Source organism: Vicugna pacos, chromosome 16, assembly GCF_048564905.1.
Source record: "Vicugna pacos chromosome 16, VicPac4, whole genome shotgun sequence".
NCBI lineage: Eukaryota > Metazoa > Chordata > Mammalia > Artiodactyla > Camelidae > Vicugna > Vicugna pacos.
Genome location: NC_133002.1, coordinates 51,242,157 through 51,268,244, shown reverse-complemented (window position 1 = coordinate 51,268,244; position 26,088 = coordinate 51,242,157). Strand labels below are relative to the sequence as shown.

The window sequence follows — 26,088 nt, the reverse complement described above, 5'->3', positions numbered from 1 at the left end:
GCCACCTTCACACATCTCACACTAAAACTCAACATAAAAAGAAAGCTTGGTATCTGGACTGCTTTGAAAAATCACCTTTCTTAAAAAAAAAAAAAAAAAAGAGATAAATCTGATTACCAAATTCAACCTCAAGCCAAAATAAATTTCATCTTATCTTGAGAAGCTTCAATCTATTTCAAAAAAGGAATGTTAGGATGATCATGTAAAAGTACAGGCATACATCATTTTATTAAACTTTATTGTCCTTTGCAGACACTGCATCTTTTTTACAAATTGAAGGTTTGTGGCAACCCTGAGTCGAGCAAGTCTAGGCGCCATTTTTCCAACAACATTTGTTCACTTCATTGTCTCTGTGTCACATTTTGGTAGTTCTTGCAGTATTTCAGACTTTTCCTTATATTATTATATGTGTTACAGTGATCTGTAATGTTAATATTGTAATTGTTTTGGGATGCCATGAAACGCACCCATAAAAGACAACAAACTTAACCGACAAATGTGTTTATTCTAACTGCTCCACTGACTGGTCATTCCCCCATCTCTTTCCCTTTCCTCAGGCCTCCCTACTCCCCAAGACACAATAATAATGAAATTAGGCCAATTAATAACCCTACAATGACCTCTAAGCAGTCAAGTGAAAGGAGGACTTGCATGTCTCTCACTTTAAATCAAAAGCTAGAAATGATTAAGCTCAGTGAAGAAGGCATGTCAAAAGCCAAGATGGGCCAAGAGCAAGGCCTCTTGCACCAAACAAGTTGTGAATGCAAAGGAAAAGTTCTGGAAGGAAATTAAAAGTTGTACTTCAGTGAACACACAAATGATAAGAAAAATAAAAGTCTTTTAAAAGACCATCAATGGGCCATGACAAAGTCTTGGAGTAATGAAAAATGTATTATACTCTATCTGACTTTTTTACAAGTATTTAATTTGAAATTAGATACTTCTCAAAAATTATACCATATTTAATCCATAAATAGAGTAATACAAGTTATCTTTAAGTTTTCACTTTTCCTTGTCTGGATATATCCCTTAAAGAGTGTTCAGTATCTATTAATAATATTAATGATAAGGTATCAATAAGGCAGCTTAGAAAAGAAAAATACATTGGTTAGGCTGTATTTAAAGGAAAAAATACCCTTCAAAATGTGTCCATGTTTTAATGCTTGTGGTTCGATTTTTAAGCCTCATTCTCATTTTATCTAAAAAGTAGAATACTATTATTAAACACAACTATTTCAGTAACATCTTCCTTCACTCAAATTCTCATTTCTAAGATTATTTTTTCTGTGATGATTCAAATAAGCTTTTTTTTTGACATTTAATTCATCAGTATTTATTTATTCTATGAGGACAGTTCAAATCAGCTTTTGATTTAAAATACTTGGTCTTATGAATGACTGAAAAATTGTGCTGAACACTGGAATTTGACACAACATTGTAAAATGATTATAAATCAATAAAAAATGTTAAAAAAAAAATACTTGGTCTTACCTGTGGTGTATGGATAAAATGTAAAATATGTCAAAACATTTATAAACTGCTATAAAGGTATTTTGTTACTATCAAATAGTTTTCCTGATGACTTTTAAGTTGTTTCATTCTTAAAATTACTTTTCAAAATATATGGTCTCTTTCAGTTTTTGTACATTTACTCAACAAATAATCACTGAGTGCTTGCTCTGGCTACCATGAACAGAAACCTGCTGAAGAACAAGGAGCAGGTGGTTTATACTCCCAGCACACGGCAAAGAGTCTTGTGGAAATGAACTAGGTACTAAAGCCTAGGGATGCCAAGATGAACACAGTTCTTGCCTTAAGAAGCCCATATACCAATATTGGATAGCAATCGTTTTACTAGCTGACTTCACTTAGGCACTCCTCCATATTTTAAAAATAAAAAATACCATCCAAAAGGGAGATCTAAAAAAAGAAAGAAAGAAAAGTGTTTCTAAAGTAACTTACTTGCTGACTTCCTTATATTGGGCTATCTCCTCAATATAAAGAAGGTCATGCAACCGTGACTGATAGTTGGTCTTGGTCAACGATTTGTCTAAAACGGACTGGGTAAATAGCTGGTCAGCAGAGAGAGGAATTTGGTATCTGATAAGAAGGCTCTTCTCCAGATCAGTAGTTTCATTAGGTTCAAAATCTATAATAGTCTTAGAAGAAGAATCCCAACGCTTAGCTGTGGTTACTAGCTGCTGTTTTGCATGCATCAGGTATTCAAGATCTAAATGGAAACAAAAAGCACATTTATAAAGGAATACAACATTAAAATTCTCAAATAATACATTACGCATTTTGGTAAGAGAATTTTATATGCTAGAGCTAAAATTCTGGAAAATCAATCAGTACAAGCCCCATTTGACAGAGTATTTTCCCTGTATCAGAAACATTTTTTGTCTAGTTTAACAAAATAACAAAAACAGGAATCCATGGAAAAAATATCCTTTTTTGTTTTTCAATATCAGGTTAGGACCTACCAGAAATAGTTATTAACATTTTAAAAATACAGATTAACATTTAGAACTCAACTCTTGACTTTAGTCAAGAAAAATCTGATCTGCAGAAGAAGGTCTGATAAATTCCTCATAAGATAAAATCTATCAGGTAATAATCACTTTTCTCCTCTTACTACCAATACCTGCCCCATTATAGAAAGAGATCAGAAAACTGCAAGAGGGTAAATTTTTTCTTGTGTGGTAAAGCATAGAGAAACTCTCCGAAAGTCAACTTACAACAAACAAAAAGCTTTTGGTTTTTTTCCCACATTAAATTTCACATTAAAATGTGGTACAATGTACCATTCAAATGCCATTTCAGAAAAATCCAGTTTAGCCTCAGCTAAATTACACGGTAAGTAGGGCACAATGTCAAAATGAATGTCTGTTCAAGTTCTGACAGCTCCGGGGGGGAAAAAAGTAGCACAATACCAGGACAGGGTGAAATATACCGGAACATAAATTCTGAACACTGGGTAGGCTCACTCCGTCTGCAGTGCACATTACTTTTCCACTGAATGGAACACACATATACCTATAAATATAAAATTTGATCAGAAGAAAAAAAAAGGTGCTTAACTGACTCATTAGGCCAAGATCCAGTTTTAATATAATGTAATTGGAAAGATGGTTTCACAACTCAAGCTAAAATTTTAGGAAGAAATAAGAAAGTTTAAGCAAAGATCGGTCTCCAAAGAGCAAAGACATGTTATCCTGTGCTATCTCTGAAATGAGAGCATAATGTATAATTGCCTTGTCTTGCTTACTGAGAGATTTTGCTATATTTAAATGCTATATATAAATTATAAACAGATAAGTATAATCATCTATCAAAATTAATTCCTCAATATTAGAAAATAGCTTATCCTAATATCTTAATGAAGAGTAGAATATAAAGGCCCTAATTTAAATATAAAAAAAATTTTTTTTAAGTAAAGACCCTAATTTCTAAACTTTACTCTTCAAAAAGGCACTTTTCATGCCAGTTTTATCATTCTTCAAATGACAACATAAACACAACTGTAATAATCAAGATAAAAAGTTGGTCTTCTTAAAAATTTGCATTTTTAACAGGGAATTATATTCAATACCTTGTAATAACCCTAATGGAAAAGAATCTGAAAAAGAATAGAGAGACCATAACTGAATCACTTTGCTGTATACCTGAAACTAACACACTGTAAATCAACTATACTTCAATTTTTTTAATTTGCATTTTTAAAATACTCTGGATGAGATAATGATTTGTTCTGCAATAGCCTCGCAAGTAGAAGTTTCATAAACTAAACTAAGCACATTTTCTTCCTAAATCACTCTACAATTGGGCCCTGCCTTTTCATTCATTAGATCATAGCTCTTCTAACAAAGCATCCAAAGGGTTGGTTTGTTTTCTCTTGAAGTATATAGTACAGCAGACTTGAAAATTACCCTTAACAGGACCTAGACAGTGGGTAAGAAAAAAGTAAGGAGAGAAAAATCCAGTGTTCTACGTACCCTGCACAAGGGTTGACACAGAAGAGGCATGCAATAAAATGCATGTTAAATGTGGAATTTATTTAAAAAAAAAAAAAAGCCATACTTATCTAGGACCTAAAGAGAATGAGATGAAATGATTCCCAGTTCCAAAATCAGAGACAACGCTCTTCCTCAGGAAGCATTCTGGTCTGTGGCTTTAGAAATCTTGACGGCCCAAATTATAAATAAAACAAAATCCAAAAGTAATCTCAACTATGATTTCGGCTATCTATTTCAACATCATTCCTTTCACTAAAACTGCTACATAGAAGTAAGATGCACATCTCTTAACTTATCTATGTTGTCTGTTTCTATGTTCATTCTCTTAGTGAGGCTAATAAAAAGTTAAAACAGCAGAGCAATAACATAGGAGTCCTCATACTTTTTACATGCTTCTACTCAGTTACATTTATCTTTTGTTGACAAATACACTATTTTCAAGTCTATTTTTCTATTAATTTTCTGATCCCATAATAGTAAATATTATATGTTTTAATACTATGTCCTTAATTTACCAACAACTTTGACAGCTGGAGATAATTTTTAAGTCATACTAACTTTTAATGCTAATGTTAACAATATACTGCTAGACTCAAAGTAATGTGTAATATCAAATTTTCAAATCTAGGCATAAGAATTAATTTTCAACATGTAGTTTCCAGATATTCAAAGCAGAATTTCAAATCAATTTTGCCAAGCAGAAATTTTCCATTACCAAAGTTGTGGTATAAAGTATATGATGCAATTTGTGTTCTAAGCAAGGAGAAAACTAACTTCCTTCTTTTACGGATGTCTTTTGCCACAAATTTGTGAGAAGCACATCTTTAATCCCCCCCAAAATTTTTTAGTTCATATAGTATCTTTTTCTGTATCTGAATCTCACCAACACAGAAAAAATAATGAAATAAGCAAAGTGAAGGCTATACACATTTCCTGAGCAGTCTGCAGTTCTCTAACAACTAGAGAAAAAAAAATTCACTCATGGCCTGCAAATAGAAAAGGTTGGGATACTTTAGACATTACGGCAATAACGTAAGGAAAAAACTGTTAGCATTTTTCCCAATTCAAATTTGAATTAACTAAGTAATTAAGATTTTTAGCTCAATATTGAGCAATGAATTAAAAAAGAAATGTCCGCTATATAACTTGATTTCAAATTTTAAGAAGTAATGCACTAAAAAAAAGAAGAAGAAGAAGAAGTAATGCACTAATGTAAGTTCCATGGTGAACTGAGTCTTTAATTATTGAGGTGCACTGTGAATCCCTAAGAGGGAAATAAAGCATGCTGCATTTCCAAATGTATCTGTATATGGAAGTCATTACCTATTAAGTTCAGTTTTGAAACACAGTTTTAGAAACACTAAGCTAATAGGTGGTCTAGCATGGTCCTAATTTAACCTTATAAAGAGAAATATATGTTCCCAGCATTAATTTAAGGACAAAAACTTGCTTAAACGATGAACAGCCAATCAGAAGTAATCAATATAAAGATATTTCCTTTGTGGAGAAAAAGGAACCCTCCTACACTGGTGGTGGGAATGTAAATTGGTGCACAGCACTATGGAGAACAGTATGGAGGTCCCCTGAAAAACTAGAAACAGAATTACCATATGATCAATCAATCCCACACTTGGGCATATGTCCAGAGAAAACTGTAATTCAGAAATATACATGTAACCCCGCGTTCACAGCAAGATATGGAAGCAACCTAAACGTCCACTGACAGATGAACGGACAAAGAAGATGTGGTGTATATATATATATATATATATATAATGGAATACTACTCAGCCATAAAAAGAGAAACAATGCCATCTGCAGCAACATGGATGGACCTAGAGATTATCACACTAAGCATAGTAAGTCAGACAAAGACAAATATCATACATCACTTACATGTGGAATCTAAAAAATCATACAAATGAACTTATTTACAAACCAGAAACAGATTCACAGACACAGAAAACAAATGTATGGTTACCAAAGGGGAAAGGGGTCGGGGGGACAAATTAAGAGTTTGCAAGAAACAGATACACACTACTATATGTAAAATAGATAAACAACAAGGACCTATTATATAGCACAAGGAACTATATTCAATACCTTATAATAACCTATAATGGAAAAATCTGAAAAAGTATATATATTATGTATACATTTATTTTAATAACTTAATCACTTTGCTGTACACCTGAAACTAACACAACACTGTAAATCAACTACATTCCAATAAAAAATAAACCTATTTCCTAACTAAATTCTAGTTTTACCATCAGTACATATCTCTGTGTGTGCACAAACCAAATTATAGTATGGTATAATTTATAATATTATCAAAACTGCTTGGAAACATGACAAAACCCAGACCTAATCCAGTTCCCCAATTCTCAACTGTATTTGGCCAACTTGTACCTGGAACGACACTTTTCTCCTAATTCTAGTCAAAGGAAGATCAAATAATGAATAACCAGGCTGTCACATTGTCACCAAATCAACAAAGAAGTTCTTTTGCTCTCAAATGTCTGAATGTTATCCACACAAGTATTACAGGAGAAGATACAAAAAGGACACTGACATTTTACACTTTTTGTGGTTTCAAATGTTTTATAAAACTGTGATTTCACATAAACAAATCTTTTGCCCTCGATTTTTTGTTTTTTTTTGTTTTTTTTTTTTTGCTGACAAGCACTCTGCTGTGATTATCAAAAACACTAACATCAACATAGAAGCAGGAACCAAATACTATACTGTTTATATCCTGCCTTCATTTGTCTAAAATTCTGTTAGGACTGTGGACACAATCACACTGAAACAAATACAGTTACACAATAAAAATTTTAAGACCTTAACCAAAATGTCAAGATATTCCATGACATCAATTATAAGAGTAGAAAACAACAGACAAAGACAGAACTAAAAATCAGCACAACAGGTCAGCTAATTTAAGTAATGACAAAGTCAACCAAATGTCATCTAGCTAGCCTAAACCTAGGTTCAAGTTTTTCTAATGTTTAAAATATCTTGTCAGAAAATACATTTTGTAGATTTTATATTGTTCTCTTGTAATATTTGTTTTTCCTATGTCTTTGAAAAACAAATTTCACTATGTGAAATTGTTTTATTTCCAAATTAGTTCAAGATAATGTTTGATTTTGTTCAATTATTTTCCATAACATAACAAGTTAGAAGTAAAACCTTGTTTAAAGGAAAATAGTCAAGGATATCAAACTGCATAAAGATCACTAAGAAAAAGGATATAGTATTATAAAAGGGGGAGGGAGGGTATAACGGTTCCTAATGTGGAGGATACCCTTGTCTGTATTAACTCCCGTTACTAAATCTGAATGAAATATAAATTTTACTATATTTTCAAACTGATACATTAAAAATATCAGAAATGAGACTGTCTCTTCCAGTTTCCAGTCTCAGAACATCATTCATCTTGGACAACTCCTCTTGCTGAGATCTGTAGGTGCTATGGGCCTCAATTACTTGGGTTGTTATCTCTGCTTTTCAGTCCCGCGGCTGTACCCTAGTCTTTGTCCTCATTGAAACAAAAAAATCCTCCTTTTCTCTTTCTACCTTCTTCATTGTTTTTAAACCAGAAATTATCTTAATAATAGTTAATGATAAAAATAGCAGCTACTAAAATGGAAAAGGATCTGAAAAAGAACAGATACATATATTATATATATAGATGTATATGTCTATATATAATTGAATCACTCTGCTATACACCTAAACTAACACACTGTAAATCAACTATACTTCAATTGAAAAAAAAATTGCAGCTACTATTTACTAAGTGCCTATTAAGTGCCAGATACTGTGCAAGGCTTATTTCTGTTTCTTACGATAATCTTCTACGACAGGTATCACTAGCCCCACTTCACAGATGTTTCCCCATGAAGCTCAGAAATGTTAAGTACTCCACCCAGGGTCATATAGGAAATAAGCAGAAAATCAAGATTTGAATGCAACTCTATTTACTCTGAAGTCTGTCCACTTCCCTTTTTCTCGAACTAGAAAAGTAGCACAAAGCTGAGGCAAAAGTAGTCAGAGCACCCTCAACCTCTCAAGCCCAGGAGGGTGCCCTGAAATCGTCATGACCACCTTCCTTTGTTCTCATCTGCTTTAATAATATCATTTTCTCTTACATTTTATTGTAGATATTTAAAAGTTTATATTATTAATTAAACAGGCTTTTTATTAACTAGTACAGATTTTTGACAACACTTACAAACTTATTTTTATGGGAAATGAGTAATGAGTTAAAAGCCACAATCTAAAAACAGCCAAGAACATCCTTTTAGAGTTACATTTGAGAGTAGGGGATAAATTTTGGTCTCTCTTTATGATTTTAAATCCCCTTACGATTTTAAAAAGGGTGCTATCTAGTAGTCCTCAAGTTCTAGTTGCTAAAAGCAACGCAGTAGTATGGGAATAAACAAATCACTCGCTGCATACATGACAAACTCAGCCTGCTACTGGTTTTGAAAATAAAGTTTTACTGGAACATAGTCACACCCATCCCTTTACACATGTCTATGGCAGCTTTCTCACTACAGTGCAGAGCTGAGCATTTGCAACAGAGATCATCTGCCCTGCGACACCTAAAATACTTACTATCTGGCCCTTTACAGAAAAAAATTTGCCAATTCCTTTACTAGTAAATATAAACCAAATAGTTTCATTTCATCAACTATCATATCTGTTTGGCTACAGGAATTAACATATTTTTATTCCAAAGAGCAGTAAGAAGATGACAAAAACAGAACACAACAGAATAAAAACAGGTAAAAGGGATCAAAGTAAGTAAGAAATATGAGTAAAAAGAAGTATGGGTAATAATACTAGCACACATGCAAGAAGGTTATGCCTAAGTGTTCAATTTTGGCACAAGTGTTGCTTACTGGCAGCCAAAGGAAAGGAGGAGACAAAACCAGTTCCACCTGTTCACCATGTCCAAAAAATAAAATCTGAGCACTGCTCATGAAAAAACTTCTAGGTTCTCATAAATGGAACACTGTGGACATAATGAAAATCCTCCCCGGCATGGTCAGTCACAGCCAAAACAACAGCAAATTTCGTACAACTCCACTATACAAAGCATTTGTTAAATAAATATTTAGGGTTCATGACATAAAATAAAGCACCTGTAAGTCCAACCAAGAACCAAAAAAACATGTAGACTAACATGCCGTTCCCTTGTCCTGTTGGAGCTTGGCAAAAAAAAATAGGTATAGGCAGTAGTACGACAATTTACAAAGTAAGTCATCATCTCCTGCAGGTGCCTGCAGGTTGAAACCAGGGACCTCTTCCCAAGAACATGAAGCAGATCCTAATAAAGGCACCTTGGTCTTCTTTATACTAGTGAACTCAACTTACGAAAGCTTATAATTTAGGACTTTCCATTCAGAGATAATGTATTAATATCAGCAAAGTTAACTGGAGAGTCAGTCAAACATGGAAATAGACATTGTAGGTGTATTCACAATTACAGTAAAATGGTATTTTACTCAAACTAATATTGAAAGGTTTTACTGTGCTAAAATTACCAAATGAGATTGGTAGACCAAAACAGACCTGACTATCTACTCGTACAAGTCTGGGGAACCTTCAAAGCAAGCTTTGCCAGGTGACTGTCTACAGTGACCAGGGCATACTGCAAACCATCCTAATCCCATTACACAGTAAATGAGTCAATTAATTTGGGATCTTTTTCCTTACTATTCCTTCTCTAACCATGGAATATTTAGGGGCCAATACATATCTTTTAATGTCGCTGTTATAGTGCCTTTTAACACATCGTATCAGGGGAAAAAAGTCTAAATATTACCTTCTGTAGAAGCTGCATCAATCATTACTCTTTGCATGAGTACTGGTTCCAATCCAAAGTCGAAAACTATGGTTTGGCGAAAAGTTCCAAATATTTCTGTGTTAAATGCTATCCCGACTTTATACACGTAATGATCTAATCCATTTTGGGCCATCTTTCCTCCTATCCATTCTTGACAGTTTTCTGGGACTTCTTGTGATACCTGGGTAGTACTATCTCCGGCAGATATTGCAATGATACTAAAATGAGGACGATGAGCATCATAAAGCAATGCTACACGATACAGCATTCTTGCAGGCTACAAGGAAGTTAAAATAATTCATTGAGTACAAGGGGATGAAAAATCCAGTTGTAATTGGGCTCTTCAATGAAAATATTTCCATAAGGGACTTTTACTTTCCCATGCTTCTAAGTTACTATGTTAAAAATACAAATTGTACTCACAAGCCACTTAAGAAAAAAAGCAGAACAGTTAAAAAAAATCAGTTGTTAAAATGATATATTTATGATGTCAATTATACCTCAATAAGGCTGAAATTTTCAAAAATGATATATTGATGCTATAGTACTAGCCTCCCTGCTCTTTCTGTGATACATTCATCTTTCACTGTGGCAAAAGCTATCAGCTGTATCACCATCACCTCCAACTTTCCAAACTCTTGGCCTCAAAAAGTTTTGTCTAGCCTCAAGTAGGAAGTCTTCATAGGAGGGCAGTTACCTCGGAAGGCACTGGATTGGGTTCACGGCCGAAGCTAAATGTTCCCAGATTTTTCATGTCAAGCTGCAGATCGTTGATACAGTGGAAGAAATGCCACCAAAAAGTACACAAAACTTTTCCACTGCACATATTCACAGAATTTTTTTTACTTTGCTTCATTCTTAAACTTTGAATATTACAATTCAAAATAGGACACACTGTAGAAAATCTTGTATTTAAAACTCATTATTACAAAAGGTGTGATTTCATCAAATCAAAAATAAAAACAAGCTGTCACTGTTTGAATATTTTAGAACTGTCAAATTAAATAATTCAAATTTTAAATAGTTAATTATAAGCCATGAACCCCATCCTATGTTTCAAGTTTGTAAGACGTGTCTTTACCAAAAAAATAAGCAAGCATCTAAACATCTACAAAGAACTTATCTCAAAAATCTAAAAAGAAAAAAAAATCTGTACCTTTAATGATCAAAATACAGAAATACACTTTATCACAATATAGAACCTACATAAAAATGTACTTAGGGTAAAAGATTTTCAATGCTCTTTTAACACAGAGATTTAAAGGTCCAAAAAAGCTTTAAGGAAATGGAAAAAAATTTTACTCTCTTTAACTGGTACAAAATTCATACCTTACAAGTGAGAGCAAAGGTCCACGTCTGGTGCGACTTTTTGGTGTTGACAGTAACCGACAGGTCAGGGTTATGCTCTACCTTTACTCCTTCTATGCATTCACTAAGCTGAAATCAGAGAGCAATGAGTGTTAATGTTCTCATCCCTAAAAACGCAAACGACAACTTTTGGCATGTTAAATAAATGTCAATGGTAAGGAAGTTGATGGCACTGCTTACAAAGCAAGGTATTTTATACATTAATTTTCAGTTATTTTTAGAAGAACAAAATATAGTAAAAGTCAAATAAGAGACATAAGAAAATTAACAATAAAAAAGGTCAGTTAAAAACTCCCTGAATGAAGATAAATTAATATAATACCTGTAAATCTCCAAATAAATGTCTTAGTTCTGCTCTTTATTTTAGCAAATGGGTCTACTTTTGCTATTAAAAACACTTTGTCAAGAATCAAGTGTTTCATATAAAGGATAGGGAAATAAACCAAAATATAGCACAAAATAAAAGTCAAGACTCAAACAAGGTCATTGTTTAAAACAAACAAACAAACAAAAAAATGCAGTTATTTTCCTCACCACTTTCTCAGGAGATAATGAATTCATCCACTTTTCTATCAAGGTTTCCATGTAACTGCCTGAGAGCTGTTTATTCTCATTTTGCTGTTTCAATTTTATCAACCGTGAAGCATATCTTTTCTGCCATTCTGCTAGTTCTTCCTGGGAATGTGCTGAAGTACACTGGGCACCATACCTACAGATTCCTTGCTCTAAAAATCTAAGTAGAATAGGAAAGACTGTTTTATCATATACTTTGTTGGATCATTTAAAAGATAAACTTCCAGCATTTGCCCTCTGACTCTTCAATAACAAAAACAAAATTTCATCTCCTGAAAGGCCATATTTATCATGTCTTGCTCCAAGGAGGAAGAGGCTCACAGAACATTTACAACAGTTAATCAAACAGCAACCCCCCAAATTCGCTGACCTCTTTCTTTGAAATAAGGGGATGCTAAAGCAGAACATATAACCACCCTCCACCCACAAAAACTGGTAGTGAAATGGTAGCTTCCTTCATGATATAACAACTCTGTTAAGACAATTCCTCTTAGAGCAGAATTTCTCTAAAGCAACACTGACATCAAGTGGATTAGTTCGTCAAACACAGGTCTGCCCTACTTCCCAAAATGATGTGACCTAAAGAAAATTTTCCACATGATGAGAATTTCATTCTGAAAAAAAATGTAGTATGCCATTGAATTAATATTTCAAGCCTTCTACTTTCCACCTTCAAATATAATTAATGCCTTATTCTTTTCTACCTTACTATCATCTATAGCTCATTGAAAATATTGGGCTATATTAATTTGCTTGAAGCTTTAAATAAATTAAGAATAAAAGTTTTCTATGAGAATCACAATTAATTTAAATTCTTCAGTTGGTAAATTCATAAATGTTCATTTTAAAAGACAAAGAGTTCATGATTTCTCAATGTTTATGACTCAGAAGATTCAACTGATAATTCAATGGTCAAAAACAGATAAAAATGCAAGACTTTGGTGGAGGGTACAGCTAAGTGGTATACTGCATGCTTAGCAAGCATGAGGTCCTGAGTTCAATTCCCAGTACCTCCATTAAAATAAATAAGTAAATAAATAAACATAATTACCTCCCCCCAAAACAAAAACAAAAAGACTTTGATTAGTAAATTTTTTAAGCTTCAAATACTCTATAAATAATAGTCCAGCCAATTTTTAAATAATTAAAACATTTAAAAATTAATAAAAGATCATCTGAGAGAAAAAATAAAAATTAAACTATAAATAGCAAAATGGATAAAAGGGATGTTATATTAGAATTTTTCAATTTGAAAAATATGGATAATAAGAAATATAAAATGAACCACAGCACAATGTAAATTATCAAATGGTTCCTCCTACATGGAAAGATGTGTATTTAAAGCTTTTCTTGATAATACACAAAGCATTTGAACTCAAAGTATGCTATTTATTAAGTTCTCTTATGTTTCATAAGACACATTTAAATCATGCATTTGTTTCTTTTAAGTATGCCTTAATGAGTCAAATATTTCTTTGTTCTTCTATTGCTTTATTTTAAATTATTTCCCTAAAAATGGAAGGTCTGATATTCTTACTTGGACTATAAATTTTCTCATATTTCCTCTGCATAGAATTGTATTTTATCTCTCCTACAACACGACGTCACCAGGATTTTCAAAATTTACTACTTAGTTTCTTTATTTCTACTATAACATCAAGTCTGATCTCTTGACTATTCAGTCATCAAAACTACATATCAAACTTCCTTCATTAACAAAAGCAGTTAGAGTAATTAGAACCTATATTCAAAAAACCCAGTATTTACTAGTTCTTATAAAAAGAACCTGTCTAAATGTGGCTTTAATAATTCTTTCTACCTTAATATATAATTATTAAATTTTGAAAAGTAAGCCCTTCAAATATAAATTACTCACAAATCCTATATAAGATTACATGAAGATAATAGTTTTTTTCAGAAAAATTATCAAAATAACTTAACATTTATCTATTTTATGCTCTATTTCAGTTTATATAAGGTAATTTCAATTTCAATCACCATAATTTAAGTAAATTTCGTATAAACAAGAGACCAGCAATTAAGTCATAATAATCCAACTGGAATTATAAAAATCTTAATCTCCATTTAGATCACTGTTGTTTATAATTAAAAGAAGGTTCATCAATATGTTTTGATTTTTATTATTTAATGATAATGACCATTATGGCTTCTGCTTCAAGTTGAAAATAAATCATTTTACTCAATTCACATATTCTTCCTTCACATAGTATATTCTTTAAAATTTGAATTACTACTTTTCAAAAAGTGAAGGAAAATTAACTATCCTTTGAATAAAGACATGTCATTGGTTTAAAAAAAAAAATCACGTTACCTTTTACACAAAGTATATTCCTCGCTGCTTGTGATTCCCCTAGGTGGTGGGCGGAAATGCCAACCATTACAAGATCCTAGAGAGTAATCAGGATATAGTCTTATCATTTGAGGCTTGCTGATAATTCTGATATTTTAATGTGTAAGAAATACTATAAACCCTCCACACACATCATCTCAGATGATGTAAAAAGGACATGACATGCTTGTCTCTACCAAAAGTAATCCACCAATCAAATGAATTAAATCAATTAACCATATGAAACTTAGAAACCACTAAGGAAGCAGCTACACAGCAGCTAAAACAAGTCAATGACCTTGACTTTATTCCAGCAACTGATGGCCATATTTCCAGAGCAGGTTCCTCCCTAATATCTGAAGGGGGGATATTGGCATGCTTGTCATTTTGCAAGTATGAGCTGTGTCTCTATTAGGAATTACTTCAGGAATGAGAAAATTATTGTATTCTGGAAGGAAATTTTGTAAAACAAATTTCAGTACTACATATGGAGTGAGAAGCTCCACTTTACCGTCCAATGTTCCTTAGGGTTTGTCTGACACATGTCACTGTATAAAATAACCCTTTTTTATAACTGAAATGAAGTTCAAAGAGTTGAATTCTGAGGTAGGAGCTCAAAAATAACATTAGTTTACCTCCAAATACAGTGAGTTTTGATTCATTTGGAAAAAAAAGGTTCCAAATAAGCCAAGAAAAATAAAGCTTCAGAGAGAAAAGGCTAGAGCCACAGAGGCTGAACAGCAACAAGTTTCCAAGTCATTTCCTATCTCTTCACAAGTCACTGTGCTCTAACCACCTGCCCCCCACCTAAAAAAGACATTCAGCCAGGTTGAGTTTAAAGCTGTGTATCTGTATTACTGGGAAAATTACTGAACTTTGATAACCATCAGTTTCATCACCAATCAAAATGATGGAGACGGGCTCTAGGAAGTTACTTATTTGTTTTTGTGAAAGCCACTACACGGTACACATCATGTAGCAAGCGCTCAATGAATGTCGGTCTCTTCACTTTCCTCTGGCGAGAGAAGAGGAGATCGTGGACTTTAATCATGGCAGAAGCAACTCAGCCTACAGACCAGAACTTTCAAAAAGTAGTAACTGTACTATCCTGGGATAGAGAGAGAGACAGAGAGAGAGGGAAAGAAGAAAAGACCTCCCTCTATAGATTACTAAGAATGAGGTTTAAGTTTAGAACTAATAAGTACACGGAGGAAAGATGAAATAGGTGACTTCTGGAGTTACCTCCGACCTCCATTACTTCATTATGAAAAAGGGCTGGTGAAAAAATTGCTTCCATCCACACTACTTCTTAAAATGAAACTTTTATATCCTGTCCTATACCTCCACTAATATGTACTGTCACTCAGTAAATTTCCTACCAACAATCAATAAAAAAAAGCAATGTCTAGGATCACAGCTTGGTACTTACCCTCTTCTAAGTCTTCCACGTGATATCCAGAGAGGACGTTACTAGTTGCTGTCTGCAATTTTTCAAATGAAAGATATTTTATAATAAGAAAGAAATAACTAGTCAATTTTGAATTAAACTTGGACATAGTCAACATTTTTTAAAAGCTTGAGTTTAAATATTTAGAAATTCTTAATAAACATTAATATTGCAAGTGGTATTTTTTGCTCTTTGCTCTACATTAAACTATATTTAAATATGGAAAAGAAGTACTTGTGTGGCCTTCATTTAAAAAACTGATAGAGATTCCCTACATAAAAATTAGCTGGTAGTAAAAGAAGAGAAGTCTCAGTCCCCAGTCCTGAACCCCACACTATAGCACATTCTATCCATTTATGTATTTCACTCTCATCTTCTAACCTCTAGAGTATGACCAGCTAGAGCGGTGCCTTTTGTCCTGCATCGAGCGCAGCACCACCACTTCAGGGCCTGGGAGCACATCCTGCCAAGCTCTCCTCGCTCTGGGATGAGCCATTCTCCCACAGTGGAGCCCGTGGCTGGGGACCTACTCACTTTTGACTGCCCGGTTTTCTTGACTACCCTGGTGCAGATAAATCTGCCCTTCTGGCTTTAACTTTACTCTGACCTCCATACCCCCAATTTCAACTGAGTGCCAGCCAGGGTACTTTTACCTAACTATCCAATAGCATTTTATAGGCTGGATCATTGTCAGCCATGTACAGATCCACTGTCAACAGCCTGCAAGTGCCTTTCTACATTCCTGCACCTCAGAGGATCTGTCACATAATGAAAGCCCAGTATATCTGGATGGATGGGTGGATGGATGGATGATCACCCAAGCACTTCATACAGAGTTATGTCTGAAATAAAATTCATCAACTTTAACCCCAAATCTCATCTTCCTACAGTATCCCTTATCTCAGGTTAATGGATTCATCTTCCCTAAAGAGAGCCAGGCTGAAATCCTGAGAGCCATCTTGAACTCTCCATTTTCTGCCCAGCTCTGAGTATTCTCCAAATCTTGCCCAGCCAGGTCCAGAGTGTCTCTCATGTCTGTCTCACACTCCACCCTCACTGCCAGTGTCCTAGGTAAGAACCTCATTGCTACTTGTCTCATCTACCCCTTAACCAACCAACTGCCAAGTCACCTCAGCTTCCATCCTTTAACCTCAGTTCCCACACTCCAGCCTCCCGGTTTCCCTGCCGGGTGCTAATCTCTCCTCTCCCAGCTTGTATTTCCATTACAGCACTTACTGACCACAGGCTGCCCTCTGGGTACATTAGCTCTGTGCATCTTGGGCTGGCCCAGCAGATTGTTCTTCATGGATATCTCAGCTTTCCAAAACCCACAGAGCCTTGAACAGTACAAGCACTCAGCAAATGCTGAACTGAATCAGAATGAGTAAACAATATCTAAAGATGAAATTTAGAATATCTTGTATCACAGAAAGAATGTCATAAATGCTAGTTGGGTATAACTGAAACAATAATATCATCATAATTTACATGTCATTGATTAAATTGGACCCTTTTTAGGTTGGGCTGGAACTAAATAACTAAAGTACTGTTTCAGCAGGAAAATCCCTTCTGATTCTCAAACTACTTATTAATACGTTTTTAAAGACAACCCATTCTTTCTGTAAAATGAGGACTGAATATCAGAATATAACAGCTAACAAATAAATCAGGAATAATTGTTCACACTGCAAGGATTCTATGCTCAACAAAAAGACACACTAAAAGATCCTTTAAAATTCTATAAGCAAGATCTAAGTGCCACAGTGCCACACCAGCCCTTAAGATATGATTCCAACTAAATAGAATTTATCAGCATAAGAGCTAAAAAATTCACATAAAGTATGAATTTAAACTATCTCCTCTAAAAAATTTATCAAAATAAATTTACCAAATATGTGAGAAGAAATGGGAATAAAATGTTTCAGTGACAAAATAAAGCCAAAAGCATTTATAATTGTTAAAAGGGAAACATACATGGTGTATTTCACAAGTCAGCATCTACAACAATCTGCAAGTGGGCAGAGTATGGCTGTGCTGACACCATAGTTCTCAGACTGGTGGGATCTGGCCAACAGCATATCCTCTTCAGGAGAGCTGGTAGAAATGAGAAGCTCAAACCTGGGCTGAATTTGGCCACTGCGGCTTTTAGGTTGCAAGGTGTTGTGTTCGCTTTTTTTTTTTTTTTTTTCGGGTTTTTTTTTTAACATGTTTTTTATATGCTCAGACCCCAAGACAGAAAGGCAGCAACCATCAGCTTATGATCTTCAGTCTTTACTGAGATCTTCAGGGAAATCAGCCAAATTTCATACTGCTAGAATTCCTATGAATTTACAATCAAATCTATTGATTTGGTATTTTAAATCTGCTAAAGGATATGTATTGCTTTTGTTTTCATTAGTCAGCCTTTAGTTCCCTGTCTGTATCCTAATTCACCAGCATTTATAAGTTAAACACCAGCTCAGCCCAAACTTTAAATAACAAATTGTTGCTATTTTTAAATATGTCAGGTACAATAATAAGGGCACCATTGTTTGTTAGCTTTTTCTAAATGGATTTCTTTTCATAGTATCAGTTCACTAACCAAAAATAATAGTGCTTTAGTTACATAGAAAAGAAATTATTAACAAAACTTAAGTCACTTATTCCAAAACTACAGCCACAAAATAGAAGTCAAGTGATATTTGCGGCCTTATACATAACAGGATTATAAATATTAAAAATAAAATTTTATATATATTTGAGATTATAAAATGGAAAGCTGGTAATTCAAGAGAAGAACAAAGCCAAAAACCTTAATAAAATGAAAGGTCATCTTATTGTATGTTCGCATTTTAAAAGTCTAAAACATTTACAATTGTCTTCTTTTACTTCTTAAAAAATTAAAAACACTATATATATACAGTAAGGGAAATGGTTTTGAAGTTAGAGCATACTGATTCTCAGTTACTTCATAACAAGATAACAGAAGACTAAGAAAATAACATTTGTTAAGTCTGTTCAATTGTAGCAAAACAAACAGTATCTTTACCCAGCTTATGTAATTTATAATGACTATCTTCCTTGCTTACGTATTTGTTGGTATGAACTATGATATATTATTAGATTTGAAGTGGGAAAGTAATCTATATGAGGTCAAGGTTGACCCTCAGGGTTCGCTTCATCCTCTTGGCCTGACTGGAGTGCCCTCCATCTCTGTCTCCATGAGATCAGCACCTTCTCATCTCTCAACTCTGCTGAAGTGTCCCGTCCCCTCACCACCATTCCATCACAGTGAGCTTATTCTTTTCCATCATACCTAACTTGCCTCAACGTGAATTACACTTAGAGTTGTTTAATTTATTCTCTATCTCCTCCCTGAGACTTGAACCTCCCAGAGGACAAGGACCATGGGTGTCTTGTTCAGTGCTGTAGTCCCAGCACCAAGCATAATACCTAGCACACAGTAGGTGCCAATTTATAAATAAAATAAGCCAATCAATCCCTTTACATGGGCTTCCATTTATGATAAAAGCTGACAAAAATGGCTATTTTTAAAATGAGACCATCTAAATAAAAATATTTTTATATGCCTGTATGAGGAACGGAAATGTGAGCCTCACAAAGCCACGGGCCTTTTACACTCCACTGCTGTCCCTGGCCTTCCCTGCGTCATTCAAGTGCTTCACCAGAGCACATTTTTGTTCACTGTTTCCTCTGATACACATTATTTCCATCACCTAAACTCATTCCCTTAAAAATAGTCCTTAAATCACAGACTTCTTTTAGTTGCTTAAAAACACAGAAGGCTTTAGGAGTACCTCATTTTTAAAGACAGTATTTTCTAACAGCCAGATGTAGTTAAAAACTAAAATTTCCCAACCATCTTTCCATTTACTGGCCAGCAAGCTAAGAAGAACTGGGACAACAAAAGACCTGGGAAGCACAGGCACCTTGAAAGGAATCAGTGTTCCTAGGATTGGACCAAACTGGGTTGTAGGAAGTCAGAAGGTTCCACTACCCCGCCTTTAGAGCCTTGCGGATCAGCCCAATGATTTTCCAAATGTTAATACAGAACACTTACTAGCCAGAATGAGTTAAACTCTTCCCAAAGAGATCCATTGAAATAGTCTTACCTCTGTTTCTGTGAGAAGTGTTTTTAGTCTTGTCAAATCTTTTGTTACCATCCCATTCTGAAAGGGCAAATGAAAAAGGGAAAAAAACAAGCAGTATATTAGTTCTTTCCTATGAGGACTTAACTCCTCAGCTGTTTCTAAGGTATATCCTTAGAAAAACAATGCTGTCCTCATCTCCCACCCTCACTACCTTAGAGGTGATAATAAAGCTAACCGTCTATACAGAAAGTTAAAAAGATGAACAGGACAGAATATACAGTGTGCCCTAAAACACTATACTCACCTTGCATAAGAATTTAAAATTAATTCAATAAAGTATTCAATAAAAATATGTATAACCAAAGAGCAATATAAGCTAAATAAAGAGAAAAAATAAATCAATTTTTTAAAACTTCTTTTTCCTAAAACTAATAGGCTGTATTTGCAAAATAGTGAACTCAGTTACCCATGACTCAGATTCACAAAAAATGATCATACTGCTTAAAGACAGCTCATTAATAAAGCTGTTGAAGGAAAATATTTTAAATATGTACTCTTCTGAAATTCAAGTTTCACTTGAGATTTGAAAGCGAATTACCTCTTCCTAATTTTAAATTTAGAAACCCAACAGGTAAAACTGTGTAATATGCTTAACTTATGTAAAGTTCCTTAACGATAGAATTATCTAAATAGTAAAGAAGAGATATATTCTTTACTATCTATTTAGAACTAAATAGCTATATAATTTTGTTTTATTAATAATACATTTTAGCTATTATATTCATTTGTTAATTTGGTGAAATAAAAAAAAACAGTGTTAAACCAACTAAACAATTCACTGCACAATAGTTCCTTAGAAAATAACTAAATTTCCCTCTGAGATGGAGCATTATATTATACTCAGCAATATTCCAAGTACTTTCCTAATTTTTTTTTTACTAAATATATATTTATTTGCAGTGAAAACACAACTTGGCTCTTGATTTCCACAATTTATATTAATTCAGAAAAATAAATAAGGCATAGGGAATTCATGCTGCATAACAAAGTACACATATATTTTCTTGCTTTCACTGTTTTTCATTATAATTTCTGGAAAATATCAGCAAATTTTGTAAGTTACCAACTGGTGAAAAAAAGTTCTCTCTCTTTTCTTTCAGTTTCTATAGATTGCCAACTCTAAAGTTCAAAAAAAGTAGTCTTTCAATTACCTCAACCAAAACAAAAACTCTAGAAAATTAAATACTACACACAAAAAGTTATTCCAAAGTCTGAATATAAATTTAAACATTTTATAAAATAAATGGTTAAAGTTAAGAACCCTATAAGATCATATGTCCACAGGAGCATTTTAAAACTCAAAAATATTTTCAGGTTCTGTTAAATTATATCTTTAAAGAAAATCATTTAATTTCATTTAGTATTCTATACTTTCAAAGTTCTAAAAAGTATCTCCAATTCTTATACATATTATCACAAACTACAAGAATCCAATGATTAAATACCAATTTGTTGAAGAGAAATAAGTCTCTCAAGATTTATAAACTTTGATTTCTGACAGGAGAATGCAAAGGGACACAGAGGAACATAGGTAATACACCTGAGCAGTCAAATGAATGAATCCACTTTTGAACATTCAAATTTAGAACTCATCAACATACCAGGGACTCTCCTGTCAGTGACTTGGCAAGAATGCTGGATACAGGTTGGAGCTTGCCTTTAAGCTGCATGCAGCAAAGCACTGTCTGGAAGGCACCATCACCCTTGGCCAGCCCTTCTCCTAGCACTGCCACAAAAGAATAGCCATCATTAACCCCAAGACATTTAATACACGTTCTTCTCGATTTTATTATCAGCACACTATCAAGAGCATGACTTCTTTCATGCTAAAAGAATAACTACAAGAGAAAAGCAGTGCTGTTTCAGTTCTAAGACATACATAAAGACAAGAAAAAACATGGGGCAATCACCATATCTAACCCACTACAGCCAACAGCCAGGCAGGATCACACCAAAATCACACGGAGAATTAATCTTAAAGCTCTCCAGTGAAAATAGTGTTCAACCTATGATTTCTGGGTAAATGAGGACTATTAAACTGCAGAAATATTCACTGAATAAAATTCTCACTTTTGACAGAGACCCAGTGCCACTAAAATGCATAAGAATAGAAACTGTAAACCTCAATATTTGATATTCTTAAGCAATTAAGAATTAGCTTTTATCAAAACCTGCAAAATTAACGAAGAACTCAACTGTCAAAAGGTAAGAGAAAATGCTACCCAAATTGTTTGCCAGTGTTTACAGATTTAATTTAATATAATCACAAGGAGCACATACAAAATACACTCATTTTTATGCCATGTCATTTGAGACAATTTCTCACAACTGCTAATGGTTCAGCTGGTAAAACAATCTATATCCTCTTTACTGCGGAGTCCAAGATTCTATTTTTAGTTTATACACACTTCAGCTTCCTTTGCAAGAGAACAATTTGCTGAAAGAAAATATTTCGGAAATTGCATTTTTTTCTGATTATTTTCAAGGAAATGTTTTATTTAAGTATCAGTATAATATACTGCATTTAAAGGCCATTGGGCTTGTTTATAACATATTGATGAACACATCCTTTTGTTATATGATTCAATTTTTTATTGCACAAATAACATAACAACATTAATAAAATTAGACATAGAAGCTCACCATGCGCTTACCACTCAACAAACTGTTTTTACTTACTCATATTCTCTTCCAATTTTGATTAATATTTACATAATTTTTCACATGATTATGTGATGTAAATATAACTTAAGTCCTCCTTCTGCTTTACTTCCCCTTGGCACATTCGATACTTTCCATGTTATGAGTGTTTATATTTATATCATTACCTATCTAATGTTTCATCAAGTAGATACATCAATTAATTTATTCTGTTCCCTTGCTCCAGAACAGTTCCAATTTTAACTATTAAAAATAACACTGCAATAACCATCTTTCTATATATTTACTTTATTGAATTTTATTCAATTACTTTCAGTTTAGGCCAACCTGTTGTCTCACTCCATCCACGTTACACATCGCTCATTGCCTCAACTGACAATCTCAATACGTGAGTAATTCCAATGATATATCGTTAAGAATGTCTTGAGTATCTTAACAAAATTCCACAGTAAGCCCACATCTCCCTCAGATCTTACAATTCCTAAAACTATTCAGATCTGATCTTTGGCAAGTCATTTTATCTCTCTGGCCCTCAGTGTGGTCATCTGTAAAACTGAAACACGTAAAAATGTGTTGTAAGGATCAAATGATACAATGCAAGTAAAGTTGCTCTGAGGAAAAATGACAGTCCTCCTAAGGTCTGGATTACTTACATTCACCAAGCCTGTTTCATGCCCTATAAAATGCAGGTGAGAGTAGCTACCTAATAAGGTTGTAGTAGAGATTAATTGTGTTAATTATATAAAGTATCTAGCACAGTCTCCTTGTAAGAGTTCCCTAGATGCTACCTTCTCCTCTAAAAATTACAAACAGTATTGAGAAGGGCTGAGGAAATATCGTAGTTCCTATTCAGCAACTGGGATAGGAAGAAACTAGTTGTCAAAAGCTGAAGAATGTTTCAGGGAAATGAAAAAAATCTAAGAATATTTCAATCTTATATTACTATGTTATGTTTAAAGAGTATTAAATGGCATGAAATTTTACAAACACCTTTCATAGATCTTTGAAAGGTATTTGTTGAATTTTATTTTGCAAAGTTTCTCCCATTACATTCATGTTTGAACGTCTCAATATTTGTCAAAATTAAATTTCCCCTTCCCCTCTCTAAAAATTTTAGACAAGAAGCATTAATGATGCACTTTCTTCTAGTGCGTCTTTAAACGCAATTCAGTGTATGTCTTGCAGGACCCCACATGAAGAACTATGGCAAAGAAACCGTCAGCTATTATAGATAAAGCTATCCTGCTACGGTGTCTTATAACAAAGTCAAACTGCAATGCTGCCAATCTGTTCCCATATTATCTTTAATATCTTGAAAAAGCTTGAAAGAAAACAAAGTGTAGCCTAGTGTATTATAAAACATCTGAAATACGTCTTACTTGGAATGTTTTGGACCAGAAAATGAGTAACATTAAAGGACTATTTATTCAACTGCTTCAACAAAAATCGCCTCTGTAAGGGTTTGATAAGCCCCTGGCTATCAAAAGGAATGGATTAACAGTTAAAATATAATTTCCCTGGCTCGTAAACAATTACCTGCAATGAGAAAGGTAATTTAAAACAAGCTTAAAGTTCAGGAAATGTTGAGTATTACTCTGTATTTTTCTGTATTTTACATTTTCAGTAACATGACCATACTATGTTATTTCTTTCGTCAAGTCCTTAGTTATTTCTTAAATCTTTTATTGAAGAGCATAGCCTAACCAGGGTAGTATTTTTCCAAAATTTTCGAAGAAATTTTTAAATTACCATTAAACTAAATCCTTTAGACATTAATAAAGTGAACTTATTCACTGCTTGGATATAATCACATTCTCAGGACCAATACATCAGGAACTGGATGAAAAATGAAAATAGATTTATTTTATAAATACATAAAATAAATTTATAAATAAACTCCTTTCCTAAGTATAAGCCACTTAAATTTGACAAGAATTGTCAAATGTATATGGGGGATGTTATATAAACAGACTCCAAACAGTGGAAGACCTAAATGAGGTTAAAATGTCCATTTGTCACGAGTATCAAAAAGTGTAACATAAATCAGAATAACTCTGTGGCAAACTTCTCACTAGTGTCCATTTTTCCAAATTGGTTTTTTTCCCACCATTCTTCTCCTCTGCCTCAGCCCTTTTACTCCTGCCCTCTCTTTTCTTCCAACTGCAACACACAATGCTTTTAGAGATGTGGGCTGCAGCTTTTGTGGCATTTTATGTCCTTCCTACCAAGGTCTTTTACAGATAAAATGTTTCCTTTATAAAATGCTTTTAGAAAATGAAAAGCCCTAACAATACTCAATATTAGGTATTGCTGAGACCTCTTCTGAATATTTTATCTCCAGCTTTAAATACTAAATATACTTTCTCTCATTCTCTCCTCCCACCCCACCCCCCAATCCCTGTCACCTTGCTCTTGCTCCTTTCAGTATTCAGTCCTTAATCAGGTCACAAAAATATTTCTATCTCTTTCACAGCCTCCTTGGGTGTGCAACGAACTTTAAAGCTAAGATCTAATTGTGTATTTCTGGAAGTACTCTTTCTTTCAGTTGCAGTCCTGTGTAAAGATTCCAGGACTCCTTTCTTCTGGATGTTTTCACATTACAGAAACATAGGTCATTTCTCCTGGTTTATTTCCAGTGTTTAGTTTAAATATTAGAGCTAATTCACTGAATAGCCCTCAACTTCCTCATTACTATACAAATATAAAATAATTATACATAGTAAAAAGCTGGTAACACAAGCATAAAAACAAACCTGAAATCTGGTTCCCCAGAACATCATAGAAGGTTTTTATTTCCTCTACATATGCTTGAATAAACTTTTTACTTAAGGCACTGTTAAAATGGTATTTGCAAAAGTAGCCTGTCTTACACTGTGTGTGCATTAGAGAGACAAGAGAGAATTTGCTGCTTGCAGAGGCTTCAACCTTCTCTTTATAAAGAATCTCAGTTTCCAGTATGCATTTGCTATTAAGTTACAGGAAAGTTAACCTCTGTTAACTGTTCAATAACTGAATTGAGATGCTGTTTCTATTTTTAAAAATCAATTTAACTGTATTTTTTTAATCTTAAAAGTCTTCCACCGCCTTCATGTCAATTTCAGAAGTCAACATCTTGCCATCTCCCTCGTAAGCTCTCAGAGGAAAGCCTGACTGGGGAGAAGCCTCTGCCAAGGCATTCCCTTACCTCATTGTTTCCATGGTTGATTTGCTTACTTTAAAAAAAAAAAAAATTTGCCTACTGAGAAAAACTCTAATATTTTGCTATTCTCCTGACTATTTTCTTGGCCCTATGGGAGAGGGCTGTATTTTCAGGTGTTCACAATACTCTTAATTTTAGTTCCCTACTTTGGTATAGTTTTTACTGAGATTTTATAAGACAAGGTACCACTCATTTTCAATCTTCTCTTTTTATGTATAATTTCAGTAAATATAAAACTAATGTTAATATTTATTGCACGAGTGAAAAACAACATGAAGTACATTTACAATGTCACTCATGACCATAACTGACACCCTGCATAAATAAGAAAAGGCCTAGAACAGTCATACAACCATGATGAGACATTTGCAATTGGGTTAAAAGGATAGTAAGTCAAAAGACTATTGCTTACTTAAATATCTACTAATACAAAAAAAAAAAAAAGAGAGACTCTGCATACTAA

General features: G+C 33.7%; 1 protein-coding gene across 7 annotated transcripts in view; it reads right to left on the bottom strand.

The window, feature by feature from the left end:
- HELZ (helicase with zinc finger) overlaps window positions 1-26,088 on the bottom strand; it is a 137,845-nt gene that overhangs the window by 81,347 nt on the left and 30,410 nt on the right. For all 7 annotated transcript variants that reach the window (XM_031685626.2, XM_031685622.2, XM_072939441.1 and 4 more), the window contains 8 exons: window positions 21,367-21,491; window positions 19,727-19,783; window positions 15,597-15,648; window positions 14,150-14,225; window positions 11,779-11,977; window positions 11,206-11,313; window positions 9,856-10,153; window positions 1,963-2,230 (listed from right to left, as the gene is read on the bottom strand). In XM_031685626.2, the coding sequence (XP_031541486.1) occupies window positions 1,963-2,230; window positions 9,856-10,153; window positions 11,206-11,313; window positions 11,779-11,977; window positions 14,150-14,225; window positions 15,597-15,648; window positions 19,727-19,783; window positions 21,367-21,491 (1,183 nt within the window). The remainder of the gene's footprint in view (window positions 1-1,962; window positions 2,231-9,855; window positions 10,154-11,205; window positions 11,314-11,778; window positions 11,978-14,149; window positions 14,226-15,596; window positions 15,649-19,726; window positions 19,784-21,366; window positions 21,492-26,088) is intronic.